A 14,692-nucleotide genomic window follows, 5' to 3' on the forward strand; every position below is an offset into this window, starting at 1 on the left:
TAATTTCAATGCAATATCTAAGACAAACTCTTCGTTTAATTTGTTGGAAAAATCACAAAACCGTTGAAATAAACTGAAAAAATCGATCACACTAATCGAACTAAAAAACTAAAACTTTTTGACAGAATTTTACGTAAAACGTATTACGTAAATCATTAGATTTATTCACATTAATTAATAATATGCATTTAAATTTAAATAATAACCAAGTCTTTTATTTTCAGAGTTTTGACTGGACCAAAACATTTAATTACGAGAAGAGTTTACTGAAATTCAGCGGCTTTTACAGTGAACTTAAAACTAAAGAAAATATGTATTATTACGTTAGAAAAATATTCTTCATCCTGGCTACCTTTTTGTTCGAACTATTAATAACTATAAGCCTGTTTCAAAGATCTAGTCTCATACAATTAACTAAGTCAATGGTTCTTTTCATTGTTCAAACGTCGTTTGGTTCGTCCATCGATCGATGGACGAACCTGTTAAAATTTATAATACTACTGTACCATTTAAAGGAACTAATGATTGTTGAAGGGATGCTAGAAGATTTCAATAATTACCCGCTCACTAAATTTGAACGAGATGGTGTAAATGATAACTTAAAATCAACCATGTCATTTTCCAAACTATATCGAGCAAATTGCATAATAGCAAGTTGCTTGCTCTCTATTCCTCCATTGATAGTAAAGGCGAAATATACACCACCTACAAGCATGCACATTCCGTATGATATAACCAGTGATAAAGTGTACATTGTAACATATTCATATCAAGTTATTTTGGTCGTAATATCTGCCCATCTTAATACAATTATCGATATACTGTTCATTAAATTGGTGACATTGGCAACATGCTTATTCGAAGTACTAATACAGAGATTAAATAAAATTGGGTATTTTATGGATATGGAGGCTGAACAACATTTCAGACAATGTTTGATTTTTCATAACAAAACACTCAGGTAATTTGTATATCTTACTCATTATAACGCATTCGCTGAAAAGTTTCCAATATTCTTCCTATTCAATCAATTCAATCTATTATATTATGTTATATTTGTGATTTTCCAAGTTAATATAAGCCGGACAATTTTTTAATAATGATGGAAAAAATTTCTTGTGAATATCCCTTATTCAAAGCTTGGTTTTGTATTTCATTGCATTAACATATAATAGAATGCATTAGAAGTAACGCATCAACAAACACGAAAATCGTTTCATGTCTATGAATAAAATTAAGTATCATGATCTTGAACTAGAACAAGAGATTAAGGATGGTATGAACTTAGTTGGTATTGGTATTTCAACAGCAAAGCCAAAGCCGAGTTAGCCATCAGAATGTTTCCAAAAAGATCATGAAAAGCATTTGTGTTTAAAGACGCAAATGGAGCTCTATTCTCGAATTGTCACTAAACCCTTATACTAATTTCTTATATCGTCATTCTAAATTGTCTAATGGCCAAGTTTTAGAGAAAAAAATCCTATTTCGTCAAAAGAACATATCATGACAAACAGTTTAACATAACTTCACGAAAATCAGTCAATTAATGATTATATTATTGCATCTCATCTGAATATTGCCGCATATAAATTGATGTATTGAAAACAATTTTAAGTAAAGGTAGTAGCAGCCATAGTGTTGCATCTTAACAGCCTTCCCGGATTCTCTCTAGAGATACAATATCCATAAATTAAAAAAAGCACTAAGGGAAGCACAAGATAAGATATTTGTTCCAAAAGAAAGTAGAGATCTAATAGCCGGCTAACGTAAACTTAGAAGAAGATGGCATCAATCCAGAAGCCTATCTGATTAAACCATGCTTAACAGAGTCACACACGAGAAATCGGACAATCATCAATCGCTGGATTTCTTTCTAAACTCTATGTGAATAGTAATGCCGTATTTTCACTTTGGAAAACTACTAAATATTTTAAACATCCCTTAACTCAAATACCTCCTATTAGAAATACTGATGGGAAATGGACCCGTAGCGAAAAAAAAGAAGATTGGTTTGCAGAAGCATTTGGAAGAAAGATTCCATTCAAACCAAGGACAAAACAAAAAAATTAAGTACCATTTTAATTTGAAACAAAATTAGGCCATTGTTACGGAATATACTCTTAAAATAGCTTAAATTAACCAACCTGTTTAATTCTTGCTTTCGGTTCGTAAAGCAAGTCATAATCATACCAAAACCTGGTAAAAATATAAGTGAACTTGAATCATACCGCCCTATTTCTTTATAGTTAGCTTTATAGTTTCTTCCAGTTATGGCTAAACTCTTTGAGAAATTGATAGGGGAACGCTTCGAACCTATTCTCGAGCAAATAAAGCTAATACCATCTCACCAGTTTGGTTTCATGAATGTCCACTCAACAATTCACCAAATACATCAAATTACAGATATACTTGCTAAATTTCTAGAAAATAAAGGTGTTTGTTCTGTTGTTTTTCTCGATGCTGCCCAGGCTTTTGACAAAGTAACTGCTACCTCTGTTAATCATATGACAATATTAGCCGTAGCCGAGACGGTAGCGAGCTCAACCAGGAAACTCCACTCTTTTTTTTTTGATAAAGTTGCTATCTGGACTAAAATATGGAGAATCAAATTAATTGAAGCAAAATCTACATACAATGAATTCACAAATAAGAGGATCACTCCACAACGTGTTTTTATTAACGGCATGCATATTCCGTATGCCAACACAGTAAAATATCTCGGCATGACTATGGATACCAAGCTAGGTGGAAGGAGTATATAAAAAAGAAATACAATGAACTCAACATCAAGTTCAGAGAAATGTATTGGTTGCTTGACCTAAACTCCAACGTAGAACCTAATTAATTTATATTAACAGATACTGATATCAGTATGGAGCTATGGAATTTAGCTGTGGAGCTGTGCCACTGACTCCACTGTCCAAGTCAGTCCATTCAGATATTTGAAAATAAAGTGCTGAAGTTCATTGTGAATTGATTCATACGTTTACGGACAATATTAAAAGATATGCTGATTCCGATTAAAGAATACTCCAGAACCACAGACAGAAAATTAAATAACTTAAACAGAAAACACTTTCTGATCTTGCAAATAATTAAACATGAAGGGAATCAGCGAAAAATTTCGTTTAAAAGTTGTTTATTATTAATTATTTATTACAGTTAATTGTTAGTTGTATACTAGTTTTAATAAATAAATTTTAAAAAAGTTTGTAAAGACAGTGGGGTGAATTTTATAAATCGAACAATAAAATATTTGATAAAGAAATATTCGTTTTAGAAACATCTCCAAGTTTTGGAAACTTTTCAATCATATTTTAATATTTTTAATAATTAAATAAATATATTACAATTAATTCATTATTAAGAGAAGCCATATTTGTATTAACAAACACTATATGTAAAAAAATTATTGCTAAAGTTTTAAATTACACCTTATTTGATCTAACCGTTTTTTATTTGCAGATTTATAGACATAATCGAGAAGCTGTATTGCTACGTTACATTTTCACAATTAGCTGGTAGCGTAGCAGTTATTTGTTTTGGTGCTTTTGGAATGGTTATTGTAAGTAATTTAATTATTAAAACAACCTTTTTTAATTAACAGATCCAAAAATATATAAATAAGATAACAGTATATATTACATTAAATAATAAATAAGACTAAATATAGAACTGTAGATACTTATATGTACTACTTATACTACTAATTACTATACTACCAAGATGTCATAAAATCGAATCCCACTGTAATATCCAGATTCGCAGATCAATAAAATATGAATTAGAAGTAATGCCATCTCGTTGGATCAAATTATTTCAGGGTATTTAATCCCATATTTCTCGTCATATCACCAAAATAATCTGGAGATTTAAGCTGAATAAATCAAATTATTATTATGACTTTATTAGATCTACTGGATTTCACATTTTTGTGGCTCAATATATTTAACAGGATTTTTGTCGCTTTATTGTCCGGTATATAGAGTTTGACGATTGGATATTGATTAAAATTAATAATTAAATATCGCAAACGTATATGACCACCTATACACAAATATATCAATATCGTTCATTTTTTTACTAGTGTGGTTATCTAGATTTATTTCTAACATATGTATTATTTGTTTTTAACCGGAAACCTATTTATTGTGTGCCCCCGTTATTTCTTAATTTAATTTGCGATTATTGGAAACATTGTTTCGAGAACTAAACCAGATAAGTTAAGGTGAACAAGAACTAATAAAGTTTCAAAATATTAAGAAACAAAACACGAACTAAAAATCACCTAATTTTACACAATCATTTGTTTTCTGTAGTGGTAATGGAAAAAAAGGAATACTTGAGGCGAATGAGAGATTCAAACAAAAAAAAATTTTAAAATAGATAAACATAAAACTCATTGTATAACATAATAAGTGTATAATGGTAATCGCTGAAAACATTAGAAATATTTCGATATTTTTGATACGAATATATTCAGCTTAAATATCAACATAAGCTTTATTTTTATTTATCATTAGTTAAAAAAAATAGTTTTTTTCTATCCGATTATACACAATGAATTTCCCTACTATAACAGTTCAAGTCCCCAGTCTGACACATAGATGGCGCTACTACAATTAAATCCATATGTTTTTTACTTAGCCCTAACCCTCAAAAGATGCGTGTAAAAATTTTACAGCCGTCAGATCATTAGTTTGTGAATTATAGCATTTTGAGTGAAGCAACTTATGTTATTGTGAAAAAAATGGATAACAAGGAATTTAGCGTGTTGAAAAAATATTGGTTTTTGGGCAATAATATACATATATAGAAATATTTCAATAATATAGAAAAATACAGTTGAAACAAAAACTTGGCTTGATGCCGAGTTTCCGGACACTGCCCCAGGAAAATCAACTATCAAGCTGGCTGACAAGGTTATGGCGTCTGTATTTTGAGATGCGCAAGCAATAGCTTTCATTGCCTACCTTGAAAAAGGAAGGACCATTAACAGCGACTATTATATAGCAAAGGACAAATCGTGCTACAAATATGATATCGAAAAGTTGGAGGTTCGCTATAATCAATGTATCACCCTTGAAGGAAATTATGTTGAATAAGAAAAATAATTTAGCTACAAAAATGTGCTTTACTATGGTAGGCCGAGGACTTTTTAATTGATCTGTTAAGTGTTATTCCAGTAATTAAATTAAAACATATTGTTTACTTCGACATTTTATTTTTTATATTCTATTTCAGGCTCCTATTGCAAGTGGTGATTTTGTAGTAAACGTAGCATTTTTTATAAATATGGTTTCACAAGTAGCCCTTTATTGTTGGTACGGGCATAACATGCGAGCTTTGGTGAAATATGAAAACTTTTAAATACATATTCTTTATATGTTCACATTTTGCAGAGTGTTGATTTAAACAATGCTTGTTACATGTCCAAATGGTATAATACTAGCAAAAAACTCAAGAAAATGTTAATCATCTTTATGGAGAGGTCGAAGAAGCCAGCTTATTTGACAGCAGGAAAATTATTTCCAATGACACTAACAACATTAACATTGGTAATAATTAAATTACAAACTGACGAAAGCTTCGAATGCTAACAAATATATGTGTGTATGTGTTGTGTATGTTCTATAACTAATACAAAAATATATATCTATATAATTACAAAAATATTAATATTAAAAAAAAACTTTTTCTAAATATATTATACCAAAAATACGATTTACATGTTAATACTAATTTCTTTGATATTTTTTAGATTCTGCGTTCATCTTATTCTTATTTTGCTGTCTTGCAACAAATCTACAGCGAAAAATAATACAATTGTATATACATTGCTTAAACTAGCAGAAAAGTATCGTAAAACATTACAGAGAACACGCTCATATATATGATACAAAGTCTTAATAAACAGGTGACTTAGAAAAATAGACATCTTTGCATAAAACCTGAGTATAAAAAATATAATAACTTCTATTATCACATGTTTTGTACGGTTTGGAATCTAGGCTGAGTTCTTAAGCCACGGGAAGATGAGCTCCTTGAGGATGGAAACCATTTTCGTCAGCAGTATAGATTAGTTTGATTATTTGTCCGTCTGGGGCTGTATATTGATATTGACCTAAAATATAAAAATATTCAAAACATGGTTCAATTATCATAAAAGAATTCAAATATTTAATATTTAAAGACAAGAAATTTTATCGTTTAAAAGAAGAAGCCACACAAACAAATTCGTTGATATTGAACAGTTGTATATATTAAGTATTATGTACAACATCGTGTTAACAAAATGTTGAATTTATGAAGAATTTAATTAAAGAATATAAATCTGTAAAACGATACATTTTCCTAATTGTTATTCTGTCAATATTATCCAGATCTACGATTTCAAAGCCAGAATAATTGCTGTTTGAAGGCTATATTACAACTAGTACACTCCACATAAGTTAAGAAGGCAACTCAGCTGTTACACATTGCATAACGATTACCATCCAGAGTCATACATAAATATTTTGCTGTGTTCTGTTACTAGCTTGCGGTACTCTCGCATAAACAGATTTCAAACCTAATTATTCGTCGCCTTATCTTACTCTGCAATAACAATTATATATATAAATTTTAGAATCTGGCACATATAAGTTATTTACAAACTTTATTATATTATATTTATTATATTATATATTTAGAATTACTATTTTTATTTATTATATTTATATATTTAGAAACAATATTTGAGGCCCTTGTGTCATACTTTATCAAAGGAAAATTTGACGATATGTGAAATATGCGATAGTGTACATGAAACCGTTTAAATAAGATGACCCACCCTAAAATATATCTGAGCACCAGGTCATGAAAACATCAAAACTTGGTTCACATGGTTAAGACTTATAGCTACTATATTATTTTTAATAAAAACACGTTTTCGTTTTTCTTAGTTAAGTTATATGTTTGTAAATTCAAAATATTCTAAACAAAAAAATTAATTGCTCAAATTTATCACTTTACTACATATAATAAAACTCACGCTTTTGTAATTATTTCTTTGGAAATTTTCAATTGTATAAATGCTATAAACAATATACTAACTAATTACTTTAAATTAATCACATATTTTTTTGTACACTCCTTAATATTTATTCAAATTGGGTAAAATTTAAAAATATATAAAATAAAAATATAAGTGTGTTATTACATTACTCACCTTGTTTAACTTGCGTGTTTCCATCTTTCAAGTAACCCTGTTCTTCAGCAAATATCTGATTTTCTGTTTCGAATGCATAAACGTAAGAGCCATCGGGATTTATATCGAATAACTGTCGAACAATTCCTGCATGAGCCTCATCAGTACTTTGACTTCTTACCAAGGAGAAAGTGGTTATGTACAATATAAAAATACTAACCTAAAAATTAAAATAACATAAAAGTACCTGAAGCTATTTATTTATAGTAAATATTATATAGTAGTTGATAGTAGATATTATAGCTATTTATTTATAGTATTTATTTAACGTTTAGCATATTATATTAGCTCTTTATTCGATTTTATAATTAAAATTTACTTATACATTTTACAAAATTTCAAAAAAATTTAGTTTTCCTATGTGGTTCAAAAATTGTTACTGAGAGATGTCTTGAACATGTAACATGTATACACTATCGATAAAAACATGATGATATTGATTTCATTTATTGAATAAATAAAATACTCGCAAAATAAAAGCATTAAAATTTATATTAAATACTTAAAAATACTTAAAATAGAAGTTGCATTCCATGCACTGGATATCTCTATCTATATGGTAAATATATTATTTTTGATAGTTCATAAACCAACATACTTGTTTGGTAACACAATAGCCAAAAATATTTATCATTATCTTTATTAAACAATTATCTGAATATTCTTTCAATAATTAGCTCATACCTGAGTGTGATTTTCCACATAAATTTAACGTATAAAACCGTTTTAGTTTGAATTTAATAGTAAATTTGAAATATTTTTCCTTGGAATAGAAAATAAAGGTAATACTTTCATAAACATTGTTTTGACAGAAAGTTTTTGGATTGATTTCAGTTACGAAAGAATAATTAAAAAAATAATAACGAATTAAGATGCATAAAAGTAAATTATTACCCTATAATAGGACTTTCATATTTTAGATTAACATTAAGCCCTTTAGTTGCCAAAAGGCTTTACAGTATACCCTCAGTTCACACTTTTGTTATATTTTCTTAATTTCACATATTCATCTCTATATATATTCATATACATCTTATGCATATTTAAAACAGTTATGTGTCATTGCCCACCATTGTGTCGTTGTCATTGTAACTGTAACTGTATTAATTTTATCTCAATATGGAATAAGTATTTACAGTAAAATCAAATATAACAAACTTGTAAACTTCAAAATTAATTAGAAGACGACAGGTCAAGGTTATGCGAAGGATGCGACATAATATTAAGCGCCAATAAATTATCGTTAGTTATAAAACACCTTTAAATTTTAATATATTAAGGTTGTAAAATTATAATTAAAAATCAACATATACATATACTGTTATTACTAAAGAATTCACCACCCTTTATATTATGAAAATGATCTGAATAATATTGAAAAGATAATGATAGTTAAATATTATACTATCTGTGCAATATAATCATAACATAACAATTATCTCTTATATTATATAAATATCACTTCCTTAGATCCTAATGCAATAATAAGAAATTAGAATAAAAATATAATATCAAACAAAGTTCCCGAAAGCACAAAAAATGCCTTTTCGCAAAACTTATTTTTTTAATACTAAATATGTGCAAATATGTAAAACAATGTTTTTATATAAAAAAAAATATGTTGCACATCGACATTGTGTACGATTGAGGTAAAACGTGAGCTAATATAATACAATCCTTGGCATTTTGTCTGGTAACATTTGTATATAATTACAGATGTACAATATGTGCACAAATATTTCTGCTACAAAATAACCATATGCTTATTAGAACGGTTACTATAACTGTCAAGCGAACAACGAAGTATAGCACATTATTTTAGCTAGTTAATAAAAATATTGAGTATGTGTATTTTATTATTCATAATAATTAATTCCACGGTTGAATATGGGAATTATACTTTTAATGACAAAATATCATTCAATTTCAATATTCTAGACTAATCAAATAACTCTAAAATATGATTTCTTATTAAAAATAAAACCAATTGGCTGTTTTGAAAAGCTAATTGTAACAGTTTGAATAAATAATAAATCAATAATTTAACATTAACATTGGCAGATTGTATCCTTTAGTCAAGTCAAGTCAAGTCAGTTCATTGTAATAGCAATTTCAGGTATTAGTCAATAATTCAGCTTGATTCACTGATTCAGTCAGTGTGAAACTTGCTGACTGAAGCTAAACAAACTTGGAATACTTGATGGGCCCTTCTAGAATGCAGTGTTAATTTAAACTTCATAATATTTGAGGAGAATGGGACATTTATAATGAGGAATTAAGTTAATCGAATTGTAGACGGATCATTCTGGCGTTGAATAGTTTATCTGTTGTTCATTAGCATCGAATGAGAGGAACCGAATAATTTATAACTCATTTTTTCTCCTTTTGTCACTTCCACAAGTTTAGCTACCTATAGTTTATTCACTATAACAGTGAACTAACGTCATATGTTTAATATATATTGATTTTATTTTTACAAAGTCGTCCTAATTGAAAATTCCGAAAAAACCGTCCTCGTACGAAGCGGGCTGTTAGGAAACTAGTCTGGAAACCATCCATAAAAAATCTCAAAGAGGCATTATATAGGAAGCTTATATATTGGAATTAAACAGTAAAAAAATATAACACACGAAGAGGTCTAATTGAAGTTGCAGACATTGCTCTGTTTTAATGCATATAATAAATAGACATTTTAGAAACATGTGATAACATTAAGGAAGACTTATTTCAATATGTGTATTCAGATTAGACATGGATATTTCACAATGGGACCAATATCCCCAACGGTCACACAGGCAAGATGAAATAAAAATAGTGTTAAGGCAACAAGTTAATTGAAAAATGTAAACGTTGAAATAACAATAGATTAGGTTTTATTAGTTATAACGTTTATTAAAAATTTCTTGCAGATATACCTTCTCTTTGAAAGAACTCGGTCAGACACATCGAAAAATGATGTAATTGTAAACAAATTTTAAATAGATTAGAAATTGACATCTTAGTTATTCACCTGAATGAAACTTTCTAAATGTCGGATTATGGTTCAATGCTGACAATTTCCACGACAGGATGGTCATAGTGGAAACAACTGAAGGTGAGTATACAGGTAATATATGATAACTATAGGAAATCATACTGGAGAATGTGAAATCATTTGTGAGGTTATAATTAGTTAAAATGTGTGAGGAAAGAAAGAATACCAACTGTTTTACATATATGGCAAATGTATTATGGAGAATGTAGAGATTAAATCTAGATTTATGTATACCGGAAAGATTTTATACATACAACAGAGATGTATACAGGTAGCAACAGAACAAACTACGGAAAAATACAGTGATATCATAATTACTTTACGAAGAAACACTGTACCAAAGGAAACAATAACTAAACGTAAAAGATCAATGTGCTCTCTAATGAAAGCAAAATACATTACTTATATACAATTTATACGATACATTATATACAATATATACATTGTTATACAATTGTTAATTAGGTGGATTAGGATTCCAGGGGATAATACTACATAAAAAAGGTGCCTAAAATACTACCTCTTAGGTGGTGTGCAAAAGAAAAGAGTTCAATGTAAATGCAATAAAACACAGGATAACCTATAAACTATTTTGACTCCATAACTAATTGTAGTTTAATCGATCGTATATGCGTTAGATGTATTATAATGTTAAAATAAATAATATTTGATAACATTTTTGATTAATTATTTTATTTGTATTAGAATGTTGTTATGTCAGAGCCAAAATGAAGTAATTAACTAACATTAACTCTAAGTTAATGCGGCAACATTGCGTTGTTTTGGCGTCATCAAGATGATGTGAGTTCACTGTTTTATTGAATGGACTGTTTGAGAAAACTATAATTGATTCTAATCACCTCATTCTCTATTTAAATAACCAAATTCAAATTAACGTTGTCCTATCAATTGTATTGTCATCACAATTTACAAATCGGTTTGCATACTTTTCTAGCATGAACACGTTATATAAATTTTATTTAATTGAAATCTAAAATAAATAAGATCTACTGTTTTTTCTCAGAGATTATGTTATAGTCGACTACATATACAGATTTAGTTTAGAAATGTAATTTTGGTCCCTAAAAATAAAACGACAGAACTAATAAAAACATCTCTTATCGAACATACATCTTACTAAACAATTATGCAATAATTCTATACCAATTTATCAATTTGATGCACCAGATCCATAGCAGCATCAAATGATATAAAGACAAAAACAAACAAAAATAATGGTCTGCGTTTTCAAGATATTTTTCAAAAATAAAACCAACCAACCACAAAGTATTAATATTTTTCTAGTACAACAAACGTAAGATAAAAAGTAACATATTTAGTATTCATATATATCGATTTGATAGGTCATCCACTACACAATCACAAACCAATTTATCACCTAATAACTTTTTTATTTCTGCGTACCAAGAATATATTATGATAACATATATACATTATTATACAATTGTTAATTAGGTGAATTAGGATTCCAGGGGATAATACTACATAAAAAGGCGCCTAAAATACTATTTCTTAGGTGGTGGTGAAAAGAGTTCACTGTAAATACAATAAAACATAGGAAAACCTATAAACTATTTTGACTCCATAACTTATTGTAGTTTAATCGATCGTATATGCGTTAGATGTATTATAATGATAAAATAAATAATATTTGATTAAATTTTTGATTAACTATTATATTTGGATTAGAATTTTGTTATGTCAGAGCCAAAATGAAGTAATTAACTAACATTAACTCAAAGTAAATGCGGCAACATTGCGTCGTTTTGAATTCATCAAGATGATGTGAGTTCACTGTTTTATTGAACGGACTTTTTACGAAAACTGTAATTAATTCTAATCACCTCATTCTCTATTTAAATAACCAAATTCAAATTAACGTTGTCATATCAATTGTATTGTCATCACAATTTACAAATCGGATTGCATACTTTGTTAGCATGAACACGTTATAAAAATTTGATTTAATTGAAATCTAAAATAAATAAGATCTACTGTTGGTTCTCAGAGATTATGTTATAGTCGACTGCAGATACAGATTTTGGTATAGAAATCTAATTTTAGTCCCTAAAAATAAAACGACAGAACTAATAAGAACATCTCTTATCGAACATACATCTTATTAAACAATTATGCAATAATTCTATATCAATTTATCAATTTGTTGCACCAGATCTATAGCAGCATCAAATGATATAAAGATAAAAACAAACAAATATAATAGTCTGCGTATTCCAGAAATTTTTCAAAAATCAAACGAACCACAAAGTATGAATATTTTTCTAGTACAACAAACGTAAGATAAAAAGTAACCTTTTTAGTATTCATATATATCGATTGGATAGGTCATCCACTACACAATCACAAACCAATTTATCACCTAATAACTTTTTTATTCCTGCATACCGAGAATATATTATGATATATACTTAATTTTAGATCCAATTGTTCTTTAAACAGTGGAAACATTATGACTTAACCTAAATATAAAAGTGCGCTGGTATTGTCAACTAGAACAATTTTTAAAAACGAAGATATATTGGCTGGTAATAATTATCTTTAACCTCAAACCTGAACGAAATATACAAAGAAGCACCCGTGTTACATCTATTTACTGCTGTTGTCACTGATTTTACTTCATAATACTTTCTAAAATGCTAAGAGATAAGGAAGTATCAGATACAATAAAACCACATATCATTAATGTGTTTAATATAAAATTTATTGGCGATTATATTGTGTGATTAATATAATTAAGTATATAGCGAATATTAAATAATATATGAAAGTTAGCGTAGGATTTTATACGTACACGTAAATTGCAATAACAGTGCCTCTATATTTTTTGGTAACAGAAAATTGTACCGTGTACGTGAATATTGTACACCGTGCAAAAAACTGGAATGTGATTAAAACCTTAATTGCGATTCGCCGATGCATACATTTGGAATATAAAAGGCATATCGGTTGCAGAAACCCATAATCACCTTATTAAATTCCTCAGGGGTAACTAGATGTAATTTATAATGTACTCCTGTTCTTTTCATACGATTGAAGTTGATCGACTTATCTAAAAACTGAAAAAATTCTGTAACCTATCTGTCATGAATGCACATTCTATTTTATCTAAACTCATGAAGGATTGAAACATTTCATGGTACATTAATTGTTCACGTATATATAAGAACCTTGTGGTTTCCAAAAAGTGTGTCAAAGTTCTGTAGATCAAAATCTAAGGAATTAATGCTTATGACTAAAATATAACGATAGTTAATAATCTATAGTAATTATAAAATGGAGGTTAGGTATTCTTAAATATAATTTGCTATCTTTTATCTCTAACGCAGCAAATATAAGAATAGGGTCTTCTGTACTACATACAAATATATCTCAAAATTTACTAAGCCTTTTTCTTAAGGATCAAAATTACATTTAGCAAACGTTCACTTCATGGTCTTTCTAACATTGAATGCTTTTTCCCTTGTGAACCTGACCTTCATATAAAATTTTACATCTCATTTTACTCCATCTTAAAATAGCCTAATATTTAAATTTCATTCCAACTCATCTCGTCAATTAGAAATTTTTGATTTAATTAAATCAGCAATATTATTTCGTTCATTTTTTAATTTATTTATTTAATCAACTGTACACGTCTAAATACCTTTCTATGTGGTATTAACTTTTGAAAAATAATTCCCTTTTGTACCTGACTGATGATGCAGAATTTAACTATAAAATATTAATTGGGATAGTATGTAGAATACTATAGATGTAGCACTATGCTCTACAAGGGCTAGAATATTGTAATAATAATTTATAATATTTATCTAGTGTTAAATACCTAATGGACTAAAGAAAAATATCGTACGTTTAATGTTATAAAATTGTCCCATAAAAGGTTTAAGAATATATATTAAGGAGTGTAATCGTGACATTTAAAACATTTTAATGCAGATGCATCGGCTTCAATATAAAAGATAGTGAATATCGCAATAAGTTACCATCTCTTTATAACGTGGGAAAAATGTTCTATGATGGTTCTTTATGAATTATCTAAAAGAATGCTAGTTAGGTGTTGAAAGATATCCAAAATATATTTATTTTTACTTTAAAAAATATCTACTCTCCCTTGCTTGCTCGTTTTAGGAAGATATTTAATGATAAAAGTAATAAACCAAACCTCATTTATGCACAGATAATAATTTTCGTGGATTTCACTGATTTTTTTTAAATTTAATTATTAAACTCGAAAATACCTTAAAATTTGGGAACCTTCAGCTAATTTACTAACAAGAAATATTAAAATTCCTTTACGTTATTTTTTTTTTTGATTCTATATATTGCAGTTTTTTAAATATATGTTCTTTCAAAAATCGTTATTATAA

General features: G+C 28.2%; 1 protein-coding gene and 1 pseudogene across 2 annotated transcripts; one reads left to right on the forward strand and one right to left on the reverse strand.

Moving 5' to 3' along the window:
* The first annotated feature begins 486 nt into the window (after positions 1-486).
* LOC143193911 (odorant receptor 94b) lies at positions 487-5,895 on the forward strand. The gene is made up of 5 exons (XM_076400353.1): positions 487-961; positions 3,466-3,565; positions 5,245-5,349; positions 5,403-5,558; positions 5,762-5,895. Exons 1-5 carry the CDS (start codon positions 522-524, stop codon positions 5,819-5,821), a joined length of 861 nt encoding a protein of 286 aa, XP_076256468.1. The 5' UTR covers positions 487-521; the 3' UTR covers positions 5,822-5,895.
* Positions 5,896-5,988: 93 nt separating this feature from the next.
* LOC143193680 (larval cuticle protein LCP-17 pseudogene) lies at positions 5,989-7,883 on the reverse strand (annotated as a pseudogene). Its single transcript, XR_013005075.1, has 3 exons — positions 7,848-7,883; positions 7,211-7,409; positions 5,989-6,124 (listed from the first exon to the last, which is right to left on the reverse strand). The product of XR_013005075.1 is annotated as a larval cuticle protein LCP-17 pseudogene (transcript).
* Positions 7,884-14,692: the final 6,809 nt, after the last annotated feature.

Source organism: Rhynchophorus ferrugineus, unplaced genomic scaffold (genome assembly GCF_030347505.1).
Source record: "Rhynchophorus ferrugineus isolate W39M unplaced genomic scaffold, kcgeb_rfMv2 rfM3, whole genome shotgun sequence".
Classification (NCBI taxonomy): domain Eukaryota; kingdom Metazoa; phylum Arthropoda; class Insecta; order Coleoptera; family Curculionidae; genus Rhynchophorus; species Rhynchophorus ferrugineus.

What these genes read in the sequence shown, in the direction of transcription:
- LOC143193911 (XM_076400353.1), top strand. Translation starts at nt 522, where the DNA reads ATGATTGTTGAAGGGATGCTAGAAGATTTCAATAATTACCCGCTCACT. An exon ending in TTTCATAACAAAACACTCAG is followed by an intron (nt 962 to 3,465) that starts GTAATTTGTATA and finishes TTTTATTTGCAG; the next exon opens with ATTTATAGACATAATCGAGA. An exon ending in GGCATAACATGCGAGCTTTG is followed by an intron (nt 5,350 to 5,402) that starts GTGAAATATGAA and finishes CACATTTTGCAG; the next exon opens with AGTGTTGATTTAAACAATGC.